Source organism: Drosophila teissieri, chromosome 3R (assembly GCF_016746235.2).
Source record: "Drosophila teissieri strain GT53w chromosome 3R, Prin_Dtei_1.1, whole genome shotgun sequence".
Lineage (NCBI taxonomy): Eukaryota > Metazoa > Arthropoda > Insecta > Diptera > Drosophilidae > Drosophila > Drosophila teissieri.
Genome location: NC_053032.1, coordinates 26,963,606 through 26,990,256, shown reverse-complemented (window position 1 = coordinate 26,990,256; position 26,651 = coordinate 26,963,606). Strand labels below are relative to the sequence as shown.

Genomic DNA, 26,651 nt, shown 5'->3' with positions numbered 1-26,651 from the left:
ATACGCCAAAAATGGCAATGACGCTAATCCCTTAGCCGGCGCATCTCACACACACACACAATGGCACAAGTACAGTGGACACTCGTCCAAATCGGTTATCTGCAACTCAAACTCTACAGAAAGGTGACCTCGAACCGCTTGGCATGTCTCATAGCTTGGACTTTTAAAATGCGATTTCTGGGGAGATATTTCTAAGCATTTGTGGTTTTATTATCCAGTTATATGCATTTGATTTTTTCTGGCAACTATTTCAAAATCACACATGCTGAATGGTGACCCAGATCAAACTATAAGGACACTTTAATGATTTTAAGGCTTATTTCCATTAATCTGCACATGTAAAATTGGAATTTGGAAAGGTCCTTTTTCAGTTAACATGTTCGTACTGTGTTCCACAATTGGACCAACACACACTCTGCGGAAATATGTCAAATTCAATAACAGCCAAGTGACGTGCTTCCTGGTCCGCACTCCTTGGATCCCCCATGTCCAGGATGAATCTGACGATGGCGAAGATGGAGCAGCGACTGGCGCCAAAACTCTGGACAATGGTAGCCAACTCTGTTCCCCCTTACCACCGCTCGTCCCCCCGATGGTCCTGCAACATGCCCATTCTACTGGCCTTATAAAAATGTGCGATTTTTCTTCATTTGATGAAACGAAATACAATTTCTCAACGAGCAACGCAACTGAACGCAAAAAAGTTGGTTGCAATTGCAATTTTCTTGCCAAATCAGCGCACGCTGCTCGCTATATATTGACATTTTTAAAAGCCAATATTTCTCCGACTTGCAGACCCAATGGGTCCCTTTTCTCGCGGAGGAGAAACACACACACAAAGTACGTCCAAAGTTGGCTGCACGGATTAATTTATTTGACTTCTGTAATGTATAAATATAAATGGAATGAGGCCCATCCACGAATGGTGAAACGAATATTCAGTTGAAGAATAAAAACTGGAACAACGCAAAAGTTTAAATTAATGGCGGGAGTTCCCTTAAATTTTTAGAAGTGGCCTATTCTGAAATGTATCTTTGATGCACTTATTTGGCAGATTTCAAGTACCCCGCATCATATAATTGCAAGAAATATTTACTGAAAACTTAATTTTAGGGTCGAGGGTTGAGAGTGGCCACCTGCATTGCCCTCTAATTAGCCGAGGTGGCCGGGTTGATCCACCTTTTTCTGGTCACTGCCATTTGAGTTGCTGCAATTACACTGATTAATGGCGGCTTGGCACCCACTAAGAATGCCTGCGGTTGCCAACCCCACTCACACAGCCCGTTCTAAATACTTGCCGCATAGTGTGAATAAGAAACCAGTGAACTGGCAATGACAGTCGAAAGGAAACTTTTTACTCGCTCAACTCTGCCAGGCGAAAACTGCCAACGCAAATGAAATTAGTCGAAACTATTTGGGCATTTCCGTGGCAATGAGGCGGGTCATTCCATTCACCCATCCACTCCTTATTTTCATAGGTCATCTCATCCACTCCTCCACTCCCATTTTCCATAGGCATCGACAGGATGCAGGAGGCATCCTCGACGGATTTTACATTCACACTGGACTCGCAAAGTCAAGTTCGTGACGCGCGTTATTTCTAATTATATTGGGCAGGGCCTCAAAGACCACACCTATAGAAATTCTTGCACTGTGGAAAAAATATACACTCATGTTTACTATATAACTGAACAAACTATAAAGGAAACTATTATTTACAAGCGAAACTGTTGAACTTTTTTATATTTAAAGAACTTTTGTATAAACGACGTGAGTCATGATACTTTATACTTTATACAAAACCTCTTTATTTTAAGCCCAATTGTTTGCTGTTTAGATCCCATCCTGCCCAGCCAGGTCCCAATTTGATTTCCATTTGGTCGTGAGCCCACTTTTCCCTTTCCCTTCTTTTTTTTTTTTTAGTAATTTTAATTGAAAAAATTCTTCAATTTTGCCATCCATCTGACGGGCAGGTTGAGACCAGGTCCTGGTCTTGGCCCACTGCTGCGTTCTTCTATCGGTCGACAGCCGTAGAAATGTAATTAGCCTGGCCCAAACCCCTCCCCTCCGCCCGCAAATCCGCCGACTGTTGTCTGTTTGTGTCAACTTTTCAATTAAATATTCATAAAAAAATGCAATTTGCCAGCCACTTCGCTGGGCGGAAAGATATTTCGAAATTACTTTTAAGTGCTGCATAAGGTCACGCAGCGTGTCTAAATGGGGATTATGCGATTGATTTGCAAAAAGGATGGAAAAATGGAAAATGTAATTGCTTAGCACACAAATTATTCCTAAGTTTTAAGTTCGTTTTTTCACTACGATTATTCAGGTGTTAGTCTAGTCAAATCTGGCGTTGTAGGTAAGTGAATTATTCGGCAGATCCCCAATTAAATGGGTCCAAAAGTGCGAAACTCAGGTGAATTGCAAGGGTTTCGGGGAAGTCGCTAATTGTAAAAGCAGCGGTGATTTGTCTGGCATCTGGCACTGGCACTGGCCCTTTGTGCAAGCGAAATGGCGATAATTAATCATTTCTATAGCGGTTAGTTGACCACTCTTCGATTTGTTCCATGACCTGCGAGTCGCGGTAATCATTTGAGCTACTACTTTAATTAAAAACCACAGCTCTGTACTGAAAATGGCGTAAGTTATTGGCTGGCGATGATTTGCTCCTTTTGTCCTTTTGGCACAATGTCACTGCCACATGATGTTGGCCGTTAAATTGAAATTGTGGCCATAATCACAAATGCCAGCTAATTCACGTACATTGTGCGCAGAAGGGCAAAGAATTTGTACGAGAGCTGCAGAAGCTGCCAGAAATGGATTAATCGAAATTAAATCGAATTAAAACTGAACTTTTCTTCCTTACATCCGTTACGGTGACCAGTGAGACGTTCAGGAACCTCGTGGCCTTCAGTCGACTCGGCTGCTGGGCCCTCTTGACAATCAGGATCAGCATCTTGCGATACCGCAGATCAGCAAGGAACCAGTCGTGGTTGTAGACCGCCTGCCCAATCTGCTCACTCTGCGTATTACATATATAATTTATGATTTAACAAGAGAGAACGCTATAGTCGAGTTCCCCGACTATCTGATACCCGTTACTCAGCTAGTGGAAGTGCGAAGGCGAGTCTTCAACACTGACAGTTTTTTTTCGGTTTGAGGGCGTTAGAGTGGGCGTGGCAAAAAGTTTTTTGGCAAATCGATAGAAATTTACAAGACTAATACAAAAATGAAAAAATATCAAAACATTTTTCAAAAGTGTGGGCGTGGCAGTTTTATGCGGTTTGTGGGCGTTAGAGTGGGCGTGGCAACATGAACAACAAACTTGCGCTGCGTCTATGTCTCTGGAGTCCGTATGTTTAATCTCAACTTTCTAGCTTTTGTAGTTCCTGAGATCTCGACGTTCATACGGACAGACGGACAGACGGACAGACGGACGGACAGACGGACATGGCCAGATCGACTCGGCTACTGATCCTGATCAAGAATATATATACTTTATATGGTCGGAAACGCTTCCTTCTGCCTGTTACATACTTTTCAACGAATCTAGTATACCCTTTTACTCTACGAGTAACGGGTATAAAAATAAATAATATAGAATAGAATGATATAAAACTTACCGCATCAACGAGCCTCTGCGCATGGGTGGCAATCATGAAGACCTGAACCATTGCACAAAAGAGGAAAAGGACGAGCATTACCAGGTTGTCGATCTTGCTGCCGATGGTCATCTGGAATCCCACAAAGCAGATGATAAACGACGAGGACACGAAGTTGGACAGCAGCGACACACCGAAGATGTCATTGATGTCCTGACACAGCTGGATCAGCCTCTGGTGATAGGCCACCGTCGACTGGAGGAACTCCAAGTCCCGCTGGTATGGGGCAATGCCCGCCACATGACCCTCGATGTGCGCGGAAAGTCGGATGAAGTGCATCACCACCAGAGTGACCAGCGCGCACATGAGCATGTCCGCTGCCAGCTGACCGGACAGACATGCCTGACCACCGATATTCTGCGAGATGTACATGAAGTAGTAGCTGTATCCGGTGCTCCAGTCCCAGGGAACCCAGCAGTAGTAGGGCAGCATCCTCTCAAACTGACGTATTCCCAGCCAGAAATCACAGACCAGATAGTAGACCGCCCAGTAGAGATTGTACGTCCAGATCAGCACCAGATGCATGCCGAAGTAAAATTTGCTATATCGGCTATAGCCACGCAGATGAAACTCCATATTAAAGGGCTGTTGTTGAGCCACGCTTTCCGGATGCATTTGCTCCAATCGGTGGACGACCTGGGTGAGTCTGTTCTTCTGTCGCGAAATGTACCAGATTTTGAGGTCACCAACGATGACAAATCCAATGAAGGACAGATTCATGGTGGCCTCCAGAAAATTGCTACCCTTGCCGATAGCCAGGAAAACATAAATCAGCTCCGAAACGAGCACGGCGTTCAGGTTGACCATATGGGCAACGAAAGTCCAGCGAAGCAGGACCATCTTCCACTGTTCACCAAACTTGTGATCGTAGGCCTGCATTCCAATCGATAAGTAGAACGCATTGGCATACTTCAGGAAGCTCTCCAATGGAATGGCCTTCAATTTTTCCTGCTCCTTGGCACTTTGAGTATCCTTCTTAGCCGACATGTTGTAATTGTTAATTTCCCGAGCCGTTGGCTCGCTTTATATATCCCGAAATTAATGTGGAGCCCAGAGCCCAGCGAAGTCGATGATTTAATAATTTACTATTGCCACACACAGTGGACAATTGTCACGCCCACTTGATTAGCATGTACACGGCGAGCATCTCTCAATTAGGGCGTTGTGAACCCGTCAGTTGGTCGTCCGGGGGCGTGGTTAATTGGGCCTAACTCGAAATCGATGACTCCTACGATTAAGTGGCTTCCAGTTGCTCACAAATGTCAGCGATTAGTTCGACCTCGGGTGAACAATTGCATGGACAAATGCCTAAACATTAAGGGGTATAATTCCCAAGCTAAATTAGCTCAATTATAAGGCGTTGCAAATGCCTTTCATTATTGTATTGTATATGAATTGTGCATCTGTATAATCTATAAATGGTTATATTTACTAAAATTGATCTCACGGCTAAACCAATTTTCCCACCGTTTGTGCAGTTCGTACTTCATTTCTAATCTAGATCTCTGCGGTATTAGTTTCTTTTATTTTGTGCTTTTGAACATTTATTGTTGGTGTTCCATGTTTTTCTTTGGGATATCTGAAAGTATTTGGAAAACCATTTATGTGTTTTCTTAACGGCTGCATTGCATTTGTTTCGTCCTTGTTTTTGCTCCTTGACACACTTGCCTGGATGATGGTGTGTGTGTCAGTGACACGAGTCCTTGCTTTTTGCCTATATCCTGTTTACACACATTCAGTTGGCCAAGGATGTACATATATGCGAATTCCCATTTCTTCTGGCCAGATGACACCCAGTTTATGTCTGGATCAACTGTTTTGCTGCCTTCGAGTAATGCAAAATATGCTGGCATTCTTTTCACTGCATGTTTATTCGCTCGTTTGCTTTTAATGCAAAAAGTCCTTGGAATGTTGCAATTAAATTCGATTCACAGCAGACTATCCATCTCCTCATCCTCAGCCTCATCCTCATCCTCATCCTCGTCCTGTTCCAGAATCAGAATCTGAATCTGACTAGCTGACCCCATTTGCGTATCACATTCCTAATGAAATTTACATGACTATTGCGCCGCAGCAATGTTAATGAAGACCATTTATACACAGCTGTTTGCATATACATACTCGTATATATAAATATGTATGTATGTGGAATATGTGTTTTTTGCCTTACGAGATTTATTTATTTCCAAATGCAATTAGCATTTTAAATTCATCCCATGCGTTGCACAATTTTTCACTCCTTAATGGCATTTGTAATGTTAAACCAAAATTAATTTAATAAATTGTTGTTGCCGTCTGTCAGTTATGTAATATTAATGCGTTTCTATTTGCCACTTGAAGTTTTTGCGGCCAACCTTTTTTTACCAACATTCGTACCGAATGTTTAACGATTTCTGTATAGAAAAAGTGATTGGAAATAAAACGCACTCACAGCTGATTTTATTGATTTTAATTCTTTTATTTAACTAATTGTTGACAGTCGCAAAAAAGGTTAATAAAGTACGGTTTTGCGTGCAGAAGTAATGCCGCAAAGTAGGTTGCACATTATTTGTGAGTGCGCGGGGAAAACTATTATTTTGATTACGAAATATTAAAAAAAAAACCTAGTCTAAATATATTCCGATTTCAGATTTATTCAAAATTAGTGCTATGAGTAGTTATGTTAGCAAGCAAGCTGATAAGTACCACACTTTAAAATGCATTTTCATATGAGCTTTATTTTTTGGGAAAACATTGGCTCACATTTCGGGAAAACCAGCTTTCCCTTTTTTTTGGCACCCCGTTTCCAGCTAATACTTATGCAGATTAATCTGCATACATACAGCATATAGCATACAGCGTATAGCATATAGCACATGGCATATGGCATATGTGTGGTATAGCGCCCCTCGGCTGTGGAACAAGGTCCTTGAGTTTCCGTTTGCATTTTGGGGCCGACCCTTTTGGACGGGTTTATCTACGGCGAGGGCCAGAGACAAAAAAGGGGTCTGTGTGCCTATTTCCGCTCCCTTTCCTTTCATTTCCTTGCCACTCTGCCCCATCCCCAGCCCCCCGTAAACAAAGCAATTATGTGTATATGTGTATATGCAACGTGCATACCATCAGATGTGTACAATTGGACTAAAAGTTATAGCACTTAAAACTGGAGTGCAAACAAAACAGTTTTAACTGGTATAGCCAAAGAAATGCCAGTCACAAGCATACTTGGCTAAATTGAAAAGTCCTAACTATTCAAATATTGTGTAAATTTCAAAGGCAGTGCCACTGATGTGACCTCGAGTGTACGTGCATCTACATTGAGTATAAACATTTTCATTTATTTTCGTGTGTGTTTGCTGGAAACTCTCGTTGTTGGTTAGTTTGTTGCAATGTTGCATATTATCAAAAACATTTGTAGCAGCAAAACACAGAGCTGGATGAGTTTGAGTTTGAGTTGGTCGAAGGGCTGCATTTTTTGGGTTGTGCTGATCGGGGGGAAGTGCGGTGTGTGTGTATATGTTTTGGCTTCTGGCGTTTTTGAATGTTTGCCAAATGTTGTTGGCTTTGGCGTAATTGTTACACTAACACTGAAATGTGCAATGATAAGGCCGCGATGTGTTTTTATTTTACCATAGCCATGCTGTTTTTTCCACCCCATACTTCTATTATTTTTTTTCGACTCGCTGCCATTGCCCTCTTGCTGGCAATGTGCCACATTCTGTGGCAGGGTACACATGCTAGGGGTATCCTCGTTTCCCTCCACGTTGCCAGCATAATAAACCTAATTTGAATTGGGATGTTGCAAATTGTAAACTATTGAATAGAATCCAAATAACTTGTTGAAAGTATTTCATGTAACCGAATGCATAAGTTTAACGTATGCAATGCATTTATAATAATACAAATTCGCGAGCTAGATCTCAACACATTTAAGGTTTAAAATATATAATTGGCTTTGTGCTGGCTGATGAATATTTAATGCCACTTCCCTTGTTTCCAGAGATCTGCAACACCTTGTGTGATTTAATAATCCTAACGTGGGCACGCTCCAAAAACAAGTTGCCCCATTTTTCAACCCATTCAGCTGCCTTCAGTTATCCAAACTTTTTGCCAGAGACGAAAAAAACTTTCGCACACCCAGTTTATTGGGCTTTTACGTGGGCGAAGGGGCTTTCACGTCTGAGGGTTTAACTCGATTTTAAATGCATTTTTCTGGTATTTAACTAATTTGGTTAATATTTTGCAAACGCGTTCTGAATTTGACTGGGCGTGTAAATTGCCACGCGCCACATAAGTGGGTGGTGTTATGTCTGCCAGCTGTCGACTCCTTACAATGCGTGTCCTTGCAAAATAGGAGCAGACACATAGATGTATGACTTTGAAGTGTGTGTGCGTGTGTGTTTTTGAGTCTTGTTGTGTTTTGATTAGCGGCAAATCAAATCAAACGAGATAATGAGTCGGAATGAAATTCCCTATGTGTGCACCCAATGAGCCATGCGCTCAAGCTGGCAAAGGATGAAAGATGCTTTAATGGCTTTAATTATTTCGCCATCAAATTGAGAATCTGCATATTTTCAATTCTGTTGCAACTGCTGTGCAAAGCCCGGCAAATGCAGTGTGAATTTGTCTAATACCCATATTGGGGACAACAACAAAAACTCGACACCATTAGTGGCATTATTAGTAATCATAACAAATGCTCGCCATGACCCACATTCGTCCATGGACATGCAGCTTCTCCCTGGAGAGACGAGCAGCAAATTATTGTTTAAATACCCTGCACTTGCGGGTATTTCGTGCTGCTTTCGAGTACCGATGAAATGTGGAACTGCAAGGTATTAAACAACCACGCACACACACATGCATATATATACATATATATAACCAGAGGCTGCAGCATGCATTTTGAGGGGCAAATACAATGGGTAGATAAACAAAGGCCGTCGTCTGTCTGTGGGCCAAATTTGCATAAATTAAAGAGGAGCCCCGGACTTTGGCACATATTTCAAGCAATTGACCTAAATTGACCGTATTGCATGCACACGAAAAACTAGACTTACAATCAATAGCCTGCTATTTACATATTGCTAATCCATCAAGCCTTTAGACAAATATTTAAAGTAACCTTTCTGCGGTAATTCCCTTGTAAAACACACTTGAAGTTTAAATGCATCTGTGATATATTATATGTATGTATATACGTGTGTGAGTGGATGGGTATATTATATTCGTATTTGTGCTTGAGCAGCCAAGCAAATTAATAATTATTCTATGGTATGCACATAATCATCATTATTGTCTGGCTCATTTGACAGCAGTGTCATTTCCAGTCCCATTCGATATGATATCATCCCACCCATTTATTCCCAAAGATTTGCCCTTCCACCCATGGCCACCACGTATGTACGAACAAATTTATAGACGTGCCACACATACATATGCATATAGTGGTCTACATAGGACTTGCACAAATATATATACATATGTACATGTATGTGTCACAGCTTGACTTCAGTTGCGAAATTGGCTGCACTTGCGACAAGAGGCAACCTTTTTGTAAATATTTCATTCTGGTTTTATTGGTCTGTGGTCAGCTCGTTTCTGAGGTTATAAAGTTAATGAATTGCATTTTGATATGTGTTGTGGACTACCGCCTCAATTTTGACCCCTTCTCCACCGCTTCTCTTCCGCTTTCTTCCGATGCCTTGGGCTGCCTTTTAGACTTAATAATCCTTTAAAGCGGAAGCCTCGCCAGAAAATCGAGCGAAGATTAAATTATATCTAGTTACTCTAGGACTTTCAAGAGGAGGGTAGAAGGGGTTGCAAGGATTCACCGTTTCAGGACGCACACGAAAGGACACACCTGCACACTGCGATAAGCAGATGGGAAATCCGCATTCGACTCGTGTCCCCATGGCGTCGATGGGGACTCGGGATACTCGGCTTGAACTCGATTTCATGCATTTGTCATAATAGGCAACTGAGTGTGCTCCCCCCCACCCCCTCCGATTTTCGTTTCCGTTTCCCCTCTGCCGCCAGTAAACAAACGCACACACGCGTACTAATCGCGTCAGGAGTTCCATCCCCGAGTTGCATTAAAGTTGCACTGCTGCTGGCCAAAGTTCCTGGTTCAGTACTCCTAATACGCTGGGAAATCTTACTTATTTGTATTATAAAAAGATTAGAAAATAAAGTGCTTAGCTCATGTTTTTTCATTATCTACTTTACTCAATCTACAAATTCTTGTGATGTTATTGTCGAGTTGCTTCTTTTCTTAAAAGCTTAAGCAGTGCCTGTTTATAACCTTCTCTTCCTAACTAGCTCTTATTTTTTCTCAGTGTATTGCGAACCCCTTTTAATGGCGGTGCCGAGTGCTCCAGCTGCTTCAGGTTTTCTTTGCGCTTCTGCTGCTGTCACGTTGGCGAGTAGTTCCTCCATTTCGCGCATCGTCATATGTTTGCCAATGTAAGCGCCACGTGCGTCCTGGCCAAGTCCTTGTCGCGTCCTTCTCTTTCGGCTTCCTGCAGCAGCACTACTCCGTGTTCCTTGTTGCCGTGCCCCCCGTGTGTTTGTCATCGGCAGACCGCATTTTTAATATGCGCATAAATTGGCTGACATTGATGGATCCTAATAGAGTTGCAGTTGCCACAATGTCGCAGGCAGCGGTGGCAGTACACACACGGGCTTCAGGCTTCAACTGGAGAGTGCAAAAATCGAATTATTGCATATTGAATATTGAATTTCATTGCTGATAGTAAGTCATTGCGGCTCTAAAGCTATGCAATTTATTTGTATTACTATTTCACTGTAATAGCATTTGGTGCAAAGTGTACAGTGGGAATGTATTTTCCTTGGCTTCCGAATACTTGCCTGATTTCGATGATTTAAAGTTCGGTTCAAAGTTCGTCGAGCAACTCACTGCTATAATGCCGTATGTCTCCCAAGACGCTAATTACGTTGCGATTGCACTCATCAACCCCTCTGTCATTGCATTGCAACCGGCATTACTGGACGCCTTTGTGGATGACCTGCGAGGAAAGTAAGTAATTAATTCTGGGCTGGATAACCTTTGGCCGCCGCTCAAAGGACTGCCCACAATCACTGGCAGCCAGGTCAGAGGTGAAAGTGCGTTGGTGCTACCTTTGACTTGCAGTTCGGGTGGCATTTGCACAATAAAACTTCCCTCAAACGATGCGAGAAAAGTAAATTGTAATTGAGTGTGAAAACATGTGTACGGACTTGAGGGCTTATAAATACTCATGCATGTATTTTTAGGGGCCATGGCCACTTACCTTAAATCATAATCATCGTTGATGTTGAAATGAAGACGAATAAGCCGTGTAAACGACTGTCTAGGCTCTTTCAAATATTTCTTTTTCTTGAAGCTTTTGTCCTTAGCTTGGTTTTTCCGCGTTGAGTGGGAGGGCGGTAAGCGGATTTGTCGCGCTCTGCGGATATTAGGATGGACCATGTTTTGCATTTTTAAAATTCTTCAAAACTTACACATGTATTTAGGACTTTCTTGAAAGGCATGATTTTATTTTTTTTTATGAAAGAAATTTACAAAATAACTCTAGTCCTTTACCTTTCTAAATCCATTCTTAAATTTTTCATTGTTTTTGCCTAATTGTATTATTTGATGACCAATATTTTTTGTTGCATTACAAACAGGTCCACTTTAACAGTCTAGTAGGATGTGCGGTGTAGGCCTGCCGGCGAAACTTGGTCCTTCACATATTTAAAGCGATGAATACATTTTTTACGCCCTGCACACTCAGATGGCAAAGTAGATGAAGTGGGCGGGGGGGCAGGAGGGTGGTTGGGTGGTAATGTGGGTGGGTGGTTGCCGACGCCTATCAATGTGTGCCGCGTTCCAGGCGCAGCATTTCGAGCGTAAATTGTAAACTTTTGATTGGATTGTGCAGCAAGTGGCATGTGCGGTTGCGTTTTCGGGCGACGTTTACGCGGCGTATACGCAACGTGAGTTAAATTATTGGAAAAAATCAGCAGCCAGCGAGCAGCACGCTCCTGTCCGCCCGCGGCGCCTCTATATACATATATACTACCGCTGGCATCGCCCTGTCGCAACTCATTAAAAACTTTTCCCTACAAACAGTGTTTCCGATTTGTTTCTGCTCACCTTAGCTTGGCAATCTGCGTTTCAGGCTTACACCTGTGCGAGTGAGTAACCTGGTAAAAATGGAAATTTTCCGAACAATATTTACATAATCGAAAGTGATACTTCTTGGAACCGACTACTACTGCAAAAGGTTGCTAGTAATTTATGGCTTTAATTGAAATATTGTGTAGATCCTGGCAAATGAGTACTGCCCAGTCCATACCAGCGTGTTCGCCATTAATTAAGTAATCGTCGACCCATAAAGAGACCGCCATACATAAGTGATAGCTGAGCCATCCGCTGAAAACGCCGCACTCTGCCACAACTGACAGCTGTCTGTCAGCCGGGCCAAAACGCAAAATCAATCAACGTTCGCCGCCAGCGAAAAGTTGTCTATGAAAACGCATTTTCATTATGAGGTTGCCACCGCTTTTTCGGCGCGATAGCGCCATGTTGCTTATAAAACTTTGCCAGCAAAATATATATAATATTTTTGTGGCTGTCATATATCTTCGCCGGGCTTTCCGCCTCGAACTTACTTTGGCCTTGTTTTCTGGCTTTGTTTCGCTGTTTATTGGGATTTAATCTGATGCCCCCCACTCATCTGCGAGCTGCTTGGACGGGGCGCCTGTGTTCCTTGGTTTTGCCTTATCAAAAATCAATTTGTACCACATTCACTTGGACTAGTAGAGCAGAAAGAAATGTTTGCTTGCGATTTAATGGAGGGTCCTGGGCAGGACCAAAGTTATGTTGCGGCGAGTGTTGGGGGCAAGTGACAGGGGGGGGATGGGGGAGGTGAGCGACAAATTTATGCAATAAAATAAATGCGAATTGTGTACACATTTGTGTAAACTTTTCCATTCGGCCGGGCGACAGACAGACACACAGACAGACAGACAGGAAGTTTAATTTGACATCTGTACTGGTGTGAGTTTGTGCGTCGCACTGTGTGCGTGATGATGATTTTGCAACTATTTATGGAAAGTTCAGCAACAAATGCAGCACAAAAACTACATGCTGCCTTCGGCCAAAGCCAAACAAAATGATTTTCTAATTTCCACATGCCATAAAAAACAGTTGCAGAATGCGATACTGAAAGCGAAAAAGCCAGAACGAGTGGGTGAGTGCAAATCGTCATTTGCAATTTACAAGCCAAACTGAACCAACTGCACAAAACGACTGCACAGACATATACAAACACATAGCTTTATATACCAAAAAAAAATAAGAAAAAAGTATGGCAACAGAAAATATTGAAATGCCATCCAGCTTTCAAATACACACGACCAAGTTTAAGCTTTAAAGTTTAAACTGTGTGTTGACTATGAATAAAAGTGAAGCTCGAAAGAATTTTGGTGGCCATTTCATTGCCGCTTAATGGCTGCAGATGTTTGATTAAATTTGCATGATCACTTCGTGGAAAACAAGTTGTTCCCCTCCGCTAAAGATTATTGATGGTACTAAAATTCCGTTTGGGATTATTGCCGCCATTGGCATTAGTGTCACAGCACATAAATAACAATGGATGCGACCAGAGAGCGAGCAAAAGTCAGGATAACGATGGAAGCCAGTTGCTCGCCGAGCATCCGAGCATCCGAGCACAATTCCGCCGGAAACGGATGTTGGTTGCTGTCGACATGAAGTCCTGTGTCGCTGGCAGAACGTAAGTGCCAATAACGCGGCCTTGCTGGGTTCTAGGATCTGAATTAATATCTGAATAATCAGATATGGAAAGCATCTTTGACAGAACGTAAAAGTTGGTAGAAATTGGATAATGATAGCATTATGTAAATGTAACCGTATCGCTGCATCATTTAAATGCAGAGATGAGCACTTTAAAACGGCCCACAAATTACCAGCAAGCAGCAGGACGAGCAATGGCGCCTGGAACCTGAAAGTCTGCAACAAATGTTTTTGGGGGCTTACTTGAATGCACACACTCGTGCTACACTCAAACACAAGCGCACATGCACACGCACACGCTCACCCACACACGCAAACATAGACGTAGAATTGAGGACAGTGCCACGAAACAACAATATTGACAGAGACAATGGCATAATGCATGCAGATGCTGTGCTGCATGCGAGTCACTGTGGGTCCCGCACAGTCGCGTTCAAAATACTAGTTCTTCAACATGAAATGTATCTGTAATGTTAGAATTTAAGAAGAGAGGTGAGTACAGAAGGATCCCATTAAAGAACTGCAATCGATTCTAGTTTGGGCTGGAAATCGATTAAAAGCAAGGAATCATGCAATAGATGTTGAAGTCTATTCTCAACTGTTGTCAAACTGAATAATTAAAACTGTGAGGCACATGTGCGCGTACCTATAATTTTAGCCCAAACTGTAGGTGTGCGAATGCAAACAATTTTAACAACAGGCGTAACAGGCAGAAAAGTGTCACTGTTTTCTTGGCCAGCATTGGAGTGGGCGGTGGCTGGGTGGCTGGGTGGCAGTAGGCCGGCACCCACTGGCATCGAGGACAGTTGCATAAACACTTATAGAGCCATTTCGGCATAGTCGTCTAAAAGTGCTGCCATTCACAGCGCCTGGCCCACTCGTTCTCCCAGATACTCCAGTGCATGTATGCATTTGGTCGCTAATATATCTGTTTTCTTTGTTCTGCCGGATGGGCGGATGTGAGGGCGGTGTGTGTGTGTGTATGTGTGTGAGTTGTGGCATCGAAAGGATTGGAGTGGAAAGGATTGTTTGGGGCTTTGGCAATTGGAAGCGATTGCCAGCCCCTTTCAGATTTCCCAACCTGCATCGCATATGAAATGGACAGACATACGACTGCAGAGCATTTAGCTCAAACGATAAAGATCATGGTAAATATGTTATTATCTTGTGTTAATGTGAATTGACAAGCTCCATTGGGATAATGGAAATCAGCCTGGAAAGGAAGTAATTTACAAATTGTTTAAAACAAGATAAAGATGCCATTAATTACTATTAATTAACTTTTGGAATAGTTTTAGCTTTAATACAGCAAATAAAGATTTTAAAAACTAATGGAAGATAGCTTGCCTATCATACGAACACATCCTTTGTATTTCAGGGTATTGAGTTCACCAATTTCGGTTCATCTTTATTGTGCTGGCCGAGTAATCGCCGGCATTCAGGCAATAATTGTGGCCATAATGGAGAACAAATGCCAAGCCGGACCATTCCAGCCCATCACCTGTTGTTGGTGGGCCGCAATTATTTTTGGACATGTCTGTCCCACTGGCCACTGGCCACTGGCCGTGTTGTTGCAACACAATGTGATCGGCAGACTGTGTGATAGACGTGAACAGAGCCACCCGAGGAGTGAAAATAGTTGGCATAACTTATTTGGCTGCTGCTGTGTTATCATTTAATTAAGTTTTCTTTAATTAAGTCGGCATGTGGAGTGGATACCGCAGTGATGGCTGTGTTGCATGTTGCTGCAACACGCAGTGCCAGCAGCAACAGGAATTGCAACAGCAACTCCAGCAACAACAACATCTGAGTGGCATCTCTGCTTAATTAATGCGAGTTGTTGGTGGAACATGTTCCATGTGTGTGTGTGTGCCTGTTTCTGACCGTGAATATGAGTGAGTGTGTGGCATCTCGATTTTTGTGCATTTCCACGCACTCTTGCAAAATTTCCGAGTACTAAACATTTTAGGAATGATTTCCTGCCACCGCCATTCGGTGCATGTGTGCCAAAGTGGATTTTAGCATTCGAGTTCAAGTTGAGCTCTTTAAATACTGCATTAGCTGCGAGCCGCCCGTTGACATGCCTCCCCCATACTGCGATTCCCTGATTCCCCGGCTCAACGATCCACTGCACCAGTGAACCACTGAACCACCGATGCAGTGACCCACAAAATGTGCATGTCACAGTTGCCGCAGCAATGGCTCCCAAGGTGACTGTTTCATTTTCGTTTGCCGATGTGTTGACAGACCCCACCACGCACGCCCACCTATTTACATATTGAACTCTTCGTGGGGGCAAACCAACAGTCATAAGCAGTGACGATCACTTAAAAAATATATATAAATTAATTTAAACCCTAGAAAAGCTAAATACTATATATAAATAAAACATATCATACATGAATCTCATTGATACAAAAACCGCGGAATCTAATGATTATCCTTGCCTACTTCAAGACGCATCATCTTCCTAATAGATATTATTATAACTGGATGCCAATCAAGACTTCCTGGTTGTAGCTGATAGATCCTGCTCATCACTGGCCATAAGGACACGCCATGTGCATGGTAATTGCTGCATTTCGGCCGGCAAGGACAAAGTTGCCACTGTCTCAGCTGTGCAGCTGCAACAATGGCAATGGATGCGATGCAGCTGCAGTTGCAGCTGCTGCTGCTGCCGCTGCTGCTGCACAATGGGCATGAATGCGTCCCCCAAGGATGCTTGGTCCCGTGTTGTCCTGCGTTGTCACAATTGCCCACCCCCGCCCGTTCGCCCCCGCAGACGAGGATGTTCTGCTCTCTGGGTCACCTTGCTGATGGGTCAATCGATGTTTAAACGTCGAATGGCTGGATGATTGTGCTGCGAAATTGCAGCCAAAAGATGACAAACTGCGGGAGTGACTGTTGGAAACTTCGCCGGAGCTGCAGGCTAAACTATCCTTCTGTCTAATTCCCCCTTTGCATGCTACTCCGCCATCCTTTTTGGATTATCTCTGCGCTGGCCAGTGCAATGAGCCTGATTACTTAATGTTCTTTGTTTAATGAGCAACCTCAAAGAAAAAACCCTAAAAGAGGGGCAATTTACTTAGGAAGTCGACTGCTCGGCTACCCATTCATATTCAAATCAAATATAAATGAAGACAAAGGATACCATAATGTTTAACCAACTACATATTGCTGTGAAGAACTATTATATTCAAGTTTGTTTTTAAAAGTGAAAATATTGACTATTTCAAATAAGGAAACCTAGGGTATCAGAGTGGGTAGAAAAAGGCGGGATATCATCCCCTTTGTGGCGTGGATTAGGACACGAATGCTGGCTCGGTTGCTGCACTGCGCTAATTACGGTGGCCGGAACACTCTCTCTAATTAAAGCCGAATAGAATAGAATTTGAATAATTTGTTTTGCACTTTTCCGCTTTTTATGCCGCGCGACTGAAACAATTCATGGCAAACGAAAGCATTTAGCAGAGATGGCGAACTTTGAATCAAATAAAAGAAGCCGCAGCATAAAATATTTATGATTCTGCGGTTTCCTGCGGTGCCGAGCATTTTTCGGCGATTGGTCAAAGGCAGTGGTTGCCCGTTCACAAAGCGCCGGGAATGAAACTATTTGGCGAATTGCTGCGAATTTTTGTTTTGGCTAACTGCAGCCGCAAATGCTGTTAAACATAATGTAAACGTTTGCAGATGCCATACCATACCAAAGAGCATTAGTTGGGGGATTCGCCGCCGCCCTCTCAACTTTTTATCACCTGCGGCTGACCGACAAAAGCTTTTTGCCACCCACTTGACTCCCACAACCTTGGAGCGTGGCCAAGTTGTTTGTGCTTACTCTTTTGGTCTGGTATCTTTGTGGGCCCTTTTATTTGGATGCTCGGGTATATTCATCATTGGCGAAGTATTCATTTTAATAATTAAAAAAGGGATATGCAATCAATTGTAGTTTGATGCTGTTAGGAAGTGTGCTTCAACTAATGTTTTAAAGGGATCCCCCATTATTTCCGTTTCAAAATATATTGTTGCATACTTTTAGACCACTTTACGTTGAGGATTTTAAGGAAGTCAACCAAGTCGGTACGCTCTTAGCTCGCATATATTTTGATATATTTTTCTGCAGTTGGTAGCACTCACTTGGCAGAGAAATGGGAACAGCAACTGAAAACTGGGAGATGCCAAAGTTTTGGCTTGCTTAACTTTGGCCAGATATTTGCCTTGTTTGATTATCTGTTTGTCCTTTTCCATAGCTGTGCGTTTGTGTGAGCACTGTACAGTGTGCACTATGCACACGTTTGTGTGTGACAGACAAACGTTTATTTGACATGTATTCAAAACAATATTTTGCAACAAACTTGTCCATGAAACGTGTCCTTCTGGTCATTTCAGGACGGCAGCTTAAAACGGAATTTCGACCATTTGCACTGAAATGTTAAATATTTATATTTGAACACAGGTAACTTAATATATACAGAGGCGCTCCAAAATGTGAAGCAAAGTGCGTTGGGTGCTGTGTCGAATGGGTAAGGAAAATAGGAAAATGCATGGGGTGGTCTTGCAAGTTTTGTAGAGACAAATGCCAGATGAGTTCAGCACCGGCAAGTTGAGGTTGCTACTCGTATGGGAATCTGGTGCTGGAGTTGTGGAGTTGCAGCCGGAGCTGGACTCAACTCGTAATTTGATGCAAACAGGTGCAGGTTTGTGCCAGAAACCTCTCCTTTTCCAGGTACGATTTTCCACGTGTGTGTGTGTGTGTGTGTGAGCTTGTGGTTTGCTAACTTCTGCATTTGTAACAGTGCACCGGGGCCAGGAGTCAAAAGCTTAAATGCACTTCACAGCACAGGGAAAAGTTATTTTAAATATATTTATTTACAGGAGCAGAGAAACAACGCCGTGCTAGAGTGTGTGTGTGTGTGTGTGTGTGTGTGGTATGGTCTGGGTCAACTTTAAGACAACTGCCAGGCTTAAGTCCATTTCCATATTCGTTGGACGATCTCCGTTGCTGTTAATAGCAGCAAAGTGCGTTGGTCTGGGTGCCAAAGCGGCTTTTGCTTACCCAGCCACAAAAACATTGGAACATTCCTGAATGAGTGGTACCCCTTAAAAGACTCTACCCCGCAGAAAGAGTAATATAGTAATCTAGCATACTCTTTGACAGCTCTAAGTCATCAATTAAACTTAACCATCTGATATTGGAACTCCCACTTTGTCACAAGATGAGCCCGAAAGCCAACACCCATCCAACCTGCCCTCACACGGGGTATCCCAAATCCAATGAAAGTATTCAATGCATTTGCGGGTGGTGCTTAAAAGTTCATAGATTGTTCGGAAGCTCGGGTCGGGCTAATAGCAGCCCACAGTCACCTAATGCCAAAGGAGCCTAGCAGTGGCAGGAGCCAATATGCAACAATATGAGAACCAACATTCGGATGCGGCTGATACGGGCCAAAAGGGCTTTAACACTTTAACTCTTTTCCAGGGCTGAGTGGGGTGAGTGGGCTGACAGCTGAGACAGAAAGCGATGCCAAAGGAGCGGGTGAGCTGCGGGCTGAGACAATAAACCATTTCGGCTGCAGTCGCTTGCTTTTCCCTGCAAAACTCCAAAACACCAAAAGAAGCACTAGGAAAAAGCAGAGGACATCCAAAGCGACAACGACAGCGACAAGTGGCCTGACAGTTGGCAACAATTGCGAATGTCTGACATTGCTTTCTTTTGGCCAGGCGATGTTCGCCTTTCCTTTGATTTCCCGACGCTGCGAGCTCCCCCAAAACATCATAATGCATTTGCATGTTCACCGGGGTGGACCTTTATTCGGTGAGATGTGATCTAGACGCTTTCAGAGACTTAAGTTTATACAAATTTGTTGTTTAATTATAGAGTAATTAGGTTTGTGCCTAGTAACTATGAACCTTAGATCAACAAAGAACTACTTGTGTGCGCCTTTGACCTTCAGTTCTGCTGCAAGTGCGGTCCACCCCTGTGACCACACACACAAGAGTGGGCGCTGAAAATGGAGTGGGTCGCCATTACTGCACGTGTGGTGAGAAGGGAGGGGGCAAGTGGCAAGCTCAGAGAAGTCATTCAACATAGTTGCGTTAATCAACCAGCACTTGGCAATCAGTGGCCTCATTCAGGCGAATGGATTCAGTGCAGGAGTTCTCTAGTCACGCTCGGCCTGAAGAATTCGCGTTTTGCCCCGCTTTGCGTTGTGATTGCACATTGTTTGCGAGATGGCCCCGCCAGGTGGCGACACCACATACTTAATTTCCTGCGCACAAGTGCGATGTATTTTTTGCGTTTAAATTACATTTCATTGCTTTGTGTTTGTGCAGCAGTATTTAATTTAGCCCCTGAACGGTTTACGCACTTAATGTGTTTGCTGTTGGGGGCGGCAATGGGTGTGGTGGGGGGCGTGGCATATGGAACAATCGCTTAACTGCAGCCACAGCCGTTGGCAGCAGTCGTAATTTGTGGATGTGAATTTATGGTGCTCTAGCCTCGCTCACACGACGATAATTTGGCGCACAGGGACTGCATTATGGCTCTGGCTCTGATTAAGGTTTCCCGAATCTTACCAGGCGCCGAAATTCAAATTATGACAACTCAATTTGTCTTGACAAACAACAAGGCTTCAGGACTCGCTTTCCGGAGCACAGCACTGGCAGCCATCAATCAATCTCTATCAACTCGTCGAATATTTTCCACTTGCCAGGCGTTAATAAAAACGCCGGTGAATCGCCCATTCCATTCCATTCCATCTCAGCCTTCACAGCCATCTCAGTCAGGCGAACCATTACTCATTTCGGCACTCTGCTGCCTTATAATCACAATAAACGCGTTTAATGACAGCATCACTAACTGACTGCCGAGGTGGCATCGCGATAAAATTCATATTAGGATTTAATCGGGTGTTCGGTCATAACTGTAAAACTGTTTGGCTTTGCCAGTCGTATCAATAAACGCCAATGACTCTTTCTGGATAATGCACTGGAAAATTTATTAGGATATCCGTACTTTATACCAACTAATACAGAGATCGGAAGCTGTCCTTTAACATTTTAACTAGAAACCCGAAACTCAATTCATAACTAAAAATGCCTCAATTCCTAGTTTTCCTCTGCATATCCCAGTACTTAAGATAGTTTATTTAATAAACCCTCACTATTTGGCTATAATTTTCCTCTCTGTGTGGATGGAAATGGAGATGGAAATCGTTTCGCTTTCTGTTGTCATTTGCTCATCGGTGCTTACACTGTGTATTATTACAATTGCATTGTAAACCAGCAAACACTTCAGACATCCCAGTTCCCATTTCCAGGCTTCCCTTTTTATGGGCCTCCTGCTGATAAATTGATTTAAAACATTGTGCAAATACTCGTTCGCCTTTACTATGCGCACACACAACATTTTATTTATTGGCACTGGCTAAGGACGAAGGACGAAGCCAGGACAACGATGTCCTGGCTGACTGCGATAAGGAGACGGCCTTTGTCGTCCAATCTGGGCCTGTTTACCTGATAGGGAGACCCAGACCCCCTCGACCCATTCGGGATCCGTTCCGTTTATATGGGCATTTTGGGCTATTATTGTAGTTGGACCTGGGGCGGACATCTGCCCATCTCGAGAAGTTCCCCCTGCTGACAGCAATTGATTAATGACACAAGGAGAATCGAGCACGCTACGTTTGCTTAATTTATTTGGGAGGCCATTTGTAAAGATTCTTTAATAACTGAAGCCCAACAAGTGGCTCCGGGGAAACTTTAAAAGGTCATAAAAGCTAAATTAACCGCCTAGAAGAATTTCAAAAGTACCATCCACACTCCCGCTCACATTCACATTCACGATGGGGAGTCATCTTTCCGATGAAATCATTTGGGGAAGGACGTGACTCGAGTCCGGCCATAATTGCCAGATGGCAGCCACGATGTGCTGATGGTGTCCATCATTAGGTGTTGATGCTCCTAAGGCCGCCACATGCTGGGCCAAGGAAAAGAAAAGCCAGCATGTTGGCCACATATCGGGCCAGAGTAGAGCGATATGAAGTCATAACTTCGTTTTTGGCCACGTTATGCTGGCTACAGTAGTTTCATTAAGTTGTGAGACGAATGAATGACGACGCCTCTCCATTGGGTCCTTTAGCCGGGCTGTTGGAATAATTAAATAATTTCCTGTAACTGCAACAAATGAAGTCAACACAGACACTTCCGCCAGCCGAGTGTCCTTGGGCTGGGCGAAAAGTTTTCGAGAACAATCCCAGTATAGCTTGAATATACAAATTAAATCGCATCCGCCCCCTAACATCCTGTCAACAATTTCCTGCTCGCTCTCCGCATGCTCAACTCTCTAGCCCTTCAACAATCAAGTTTTTAGTTTAGTAGGCAAAAAGTTTTGAGGTTTTTATTGCTTCACAGACATTTAAGCAGCTGAAAGTGCAGTTGAAGGCAACCCTGAAGCCCACCGGATGGAGCATTACTCTATCTACTCTGCCTCCGCTTGCGCTTTAAATCCACACAGCGTTGATGGCTGAATGAGGCTCATCACGCCATAATGCCATACCTTGACTTAAGAAAATTACCAGGCTTTTCCACTCGCCTCATCAGCCGTGATTGCTGTCGGTTAGAGCCGGGAAGGTGTGCTGTTGCCGTCCATGTAATTGTCTGCTGCACACGCACCGACCCAACCACATTAGAGCTCCGGAAGAAGTCCGCTCCTGGCCCGAAAGCCCCATCTCTGAGCTCAGAGCCATGAGCCCTGAGCCCGGAGTCCTGAATCCTGAGCTCCCGACGACTGTATATTTGGGTCCTTGCACTGCAATGCAGGGCAGTTGAGGACAAGCTGTCATGTCATTATGCCCTTTCGGCAGGGTGTTGCAGTTGCCTGGGGAATTTTGGCTTTCACATAGTGAGTTTTAATACCCATAAGCATCAATCCTCAGATTTAAAGCTACAAAGCTATATGGCTAAATATAAAAACTTGTAAAGTATTTAAAAGGTACTGACCTCGATTGTTCTTTACTTAGTTTCCGACCATCGGTAAATAAAATACTTTTACTTTAATATATATACAAAGTAGTTACCCACCGATTACAATGATTTTACAATTGTATTTTGTTACCGCATTTCTCTAAGACTATATCTACAATTTTCAACTGCTAGGGTATTTCCATTTCAGACCTTTAAAGTCAAACTCCTTATTGGCTTTTCTCTGTCAAAAGGAAATTTCTGCGGGTTTCGAGTGGCAGGTGGTTATGGTTGGAGCTGGTCAATCTGTACGGAAATAATTTCCATGCAGTTGATTGTTGTCCTGGTCGAAATGCATAAGGTGGCTTTAATGCAACTGACATCGTTGCTAAATGCGACACCCTTGAATAAGCCTGATTTGGCTTTAAGGACTATGGGCAGACGATGTCTGTGGATGGTCGGGCAACCCCTGGGGAGCAAACGATTTCAATTAAAACGAGAAATCCACTTAATTTTGAATGACAATTAGTGATGGCTGCCAATGTAAACCACCGTTGCCCAGCCCATTGGACGGGGTGTAGAAAAACTCTATAATGACTAAATGACTGACAAAATCAGCAACAAATCACGACAAGCCAACAAGGCAACAGCAACGTCAACAACAAATCAGACAAATTGCATTAAAAATTCCATGGCACTCGACCAGTTCTGCTCCCCCCCTTTAAAACCCCTCCCCTCCTGCGGGACGTCTCTGTGTTGACAGACAGATACATGAGTGGCCGGCGGGGTGAATGGGGTGGATGGGGTTGGATCTGGGTAAGTGAGCGATTAGTGTCGCCTCGGTCTGGCCAAATGTCCATTAACGATAGCCATGACGTCGACAACAAATCAAATCAAATCAAATGTACTTTAACACGCTCTAGTCCAAGTATTTAGGCGATGGCTTAAAAAAGAGAGAGAATAGGAAAGAATCAGAAGCCAAAACAGCAGAAATGGAAAATGGTAGATGGTAGCTGGTAGATGGTAAATGGCACATGGCACATGAAACTCGACCAGGCCGAGTCCGAGTTTTCCTCTGAGCTTGACAATGGCAGCTCGCTCACTCGCCGTTCCACTGCCACTTCCGTTTCCGTTTTAAGTACTCAGTGGAAGGGCAGTGACTAACGGCATTCAATAGTCATACCTGCTCAGGTTGGACAGCGAAATGTATGATCCTCTTAGTACTATATATTTGCCTTTTTTTTACTGCACCTGTCATGTGCTGATTATCCGTTTGAACCATGGCCGGGGGGAGCAAAAAATATTTGCAAACAATAAGACTTAATTACATTTATAATTTGCGTTTGACAAAAAACATCAGGGCGCTAAGAATAACTAATGAGAATTGCGAAATTTTAATTATTCTTTTTGCATAAATAAATGTATTTTATAGTTTCGAATAAAAATGTTTCTGGATTTAGTCATTGCTCATTGTTTGCACTTAGGGAATGAAAAAAAGTGTACATTTAAATTGATAAATACATTTTGGAAAACGATTTAACAACAACAACTAATTGGCTAAAATTGGTTAGCAATAATTTGCTGTACAAATAAAAATAAATCGAATTATAAGTACGCGTTTTTGAACTTCATTTATCAGTCGAGCTTAACTAATACAATTTGTAGTAAAAAGTTGAATGGAAGCTTGTGCTTGGATTTACCAATACAATAGTAAATACTGCATTATTAGTGTTATTCCTGTTCTTTTGCAGAGGCTTGACTGTAGATGGTGGAGCAGTCTATCAAGTGGCTGTAAAATCGACTCGAACTCGTTAGTTACAAATTGCGACGACTGCGACGCCGACTCGAGCAATTGATAAGAGCTGGACAAATGTTTGGCCAAGTGTGCGACAATTTTAATTTGCTGTGTTTTCACCCGGTTTGGCGACTTTTATTCTTTTTTTTTTAGTTTTTTTTCGGATCCGTTCAGTTCCTGTTGCTGGCCGACAATGATTGCTGCACTTAGCCGCTGTTTAAGCCGTAAATCGCCGCCTCCACTTCCGCCGCGAACGGAAGTGCAACATTTAATTACGTGCAGCATGGCAAACGATTCCGTTTCATTTGATGTTGAGTGGAATCAGCAGTTAGTGGCGCCCCAAAACCCACTTACAATCAGTTGAACGTTTGAGTTCACTATGAATATCGTGTATACGCCATGAGGCACTGTTTCTGAAATGAACTCAACTGAAAGGACAGCGCGAACAGATTGATGCGAGTGCCCGCTGCAGATGGCAGACGGTAGATGGCAGTCGGTAGATGGCAGATGGCGATGCCCAGGCGAAGTCATCCAGAAACTGGGTTAATTTCGGTGCGCGACTTTATTGCATTCAAAATGGAGCGCAACTATAATCACCAGAGCGGAAATACCAAGTGAGACGGGGTCGAAATGATTGGGGCCACTAACTCACATATCATGAGCAGCTATGCGAATGGCATCCGTATTCCTCTTCGAACTCCGATCCCGATTCCGATTCCGATTCTGATTCCGATTCGTTGGATCAATCGTGCGTGGAGTTTTGGAAGCGGCCCAGCCTCGAAAGTTGCCATCGCTCGACGTCGCCGGCAACAGCTGCCTGCTCAATGGCCGCATCGTAATCTAATAGCCATGTGCCGCGTTTCGGTCCCTATCCGATGGCATTCTGGCCCGTTCTGGCCCGTTCTGGCCCGTTCTGGCTTTGGCCGTGCTGCAGCTAATGCATCTGTTAGTGCCGCTGTTTTCACCACAGCCATTTCGCTCCGCGCCACATGAGCCGCGAGCATTATTTTTGACCGCACGAGGAGTGTCCTGAAGAGTCCTGGAGTGTGTTTCGCCCCATGGCGACACAAGAATTGACCGGGAAGGAACGGGCATTAAAAACTATTTCCCCCACGCAAAAGTTTAGTTCACAGTCGGCTTTAAAGTGGTGGAAAGTTTGCACATAAGCTGGAAATATGAAATTTTCATTCTTATGCTTTCCTCGAGGTTCACCTAAAATGATTTGTCTATTGTGCTGCCTTCTTTATAAAGTATTATTTATAAATAAATTAAAGAGAAGAAAATATATGCAGGCTGCTATATTTCGACGTAGCCTAAAACGTATTACTTTCAACGAGAATTTCAGTCGGATAATTGTAAAATCATGTTATCATATTTTATGTATGCAAAACCATTTTTGCATTAGAGTTTAGGCAGAAATTTAAATATCTATTTCGCACATAAACCGTTTACACAGCGCACTTTCATATGGCCAACGAATATTTCATAAAACTTCGTAAATTTTCAAATTAATAAAACCAGGATTTTATACTTTCCATTAGTTAGAACACCTGTTAGTGTCTGGCTCAGATTGTAGGCCCACTGCGGTGGTAGTTAAATATTGCAGGGTTCATCCGTATCGGCTAAATTAATTGATTGAGATACGGATCGGGTAGGTAGGTTGGTTGGTTGGTGGGTTGGTTGGAGGGGCCAACACGAAAGAGGAGTGAAGTTGGGTGGTTTGGGAGGATTTATGAGGCTTCCCTTGGCGACGAATTGCAGCTGAGTTTGTCAACGTTGCGTATACGCCGCATGGGACGGCAATGGGGCATTGGGCTTTGAAGGAAAAATTTGTCAACATTTTCGTGTCGGGCCAACATTTGTCGTACCTGACTGTTGTTTATGGTTGCGCCGGTGGCAATTTATGGCTGCCCATCTGGACTTTGTCTAATGACATAATTGGAGGACGGCCGTAGTGCAGCTTAAAGTGCAACAAAGAAACTTTGAGGCTGCAATTAATTTACGATTCCTTGTGCGGGCGACCATTTTTGCAGCCAATTGGGCGTGCAGAGTAGCAGTTGCCAGCTACCAGCTGCCACAATCTGGGGCATATGTTGCCGCAAATTATAGCCACATTTTGCTGGCAGCCGCAGTCAAGTCGAAAGCCGTTAAAGCGCCAGCCCTGCGAAATTTGCCTGAGCTGCTTCAATTACTTCAAATTGAATTTAAAGATCGCTGAATCTCGGGGTGTGTGTGTGTGTTTCAGTGGCGGTGGCTCAATGCCAAGATTCGGGGCACCGGCTTCTGAGCATCTCGTTCTGCCGCTCTCTGTCCGCCCCAGGATCAACATTTCGCTTTTGTCCGCCTGCCAGACAACGCAGAGTTGAACGTTTTTACCGCAGCCGTTGCAGCTGCAGCTTCAGTTTCCTTTGTGCTGCAACGGCTTAATCCGCTCGCTGGCCCTTTGCATTTCCCA

The 26,651-nt window shown here is 43.5% G+C and overlaps 1 protein-coding gene and 1 long non-coding RNA gene across 3 annotated transcripts; both read right to left on the bottom strand.

Annotated features, from left to right (window-relative positions):
- Positions 1 to 2,750: 2,750 nt before the first annotated feature.
- LOC122619552 (putative odorant receptor 85d) lies at positions 2,751 to 4,649 on the bottom strand. The gene is made up of 3 exons (XM_043796553.1): positions 3,624 to 4,649; positions 2,867 to 3,022; positions 2,751 to 2,807 (listed from the first exon to the last, which is right to left on the bottom strand). The coding sequence occupies exons 1-3, from the start codon at positions 4,647 to 4,649 to the stop codon at positions 2,751 to 2,753; spliced, it is 1,239 nt and encodes a 412-aa protein (XP_043652488.1).
- A 5,868-nt stretch (positions 4,650 to 10,517) lies between these two features.
- On the bottom strand, positions 10,518 to 17,907 carry LOC122619553. Of its 2 annotated transcripts, XR_006326084.1 has the most exons (5): positions 17,796 to 17,907; positions 11,227 to 11,369; positions 11,145 to 11,162; positions 10,934 to 11,089; positions 10,518 to 10,669 (listed from the first exon to the last, which is right to left on the bottom strand). It is a non-coding gene; the product is annotated as an uncharacterized LOC122619553 (long non-coding RNA). The 2 variants fall into 2 exon arrangements; XR_006326083.1 differs by having other exon boundaries at positions 11,145 to 11,369.
- Positions 17,908 to 26,651: the final 8,744 nt, after the last annotated feature.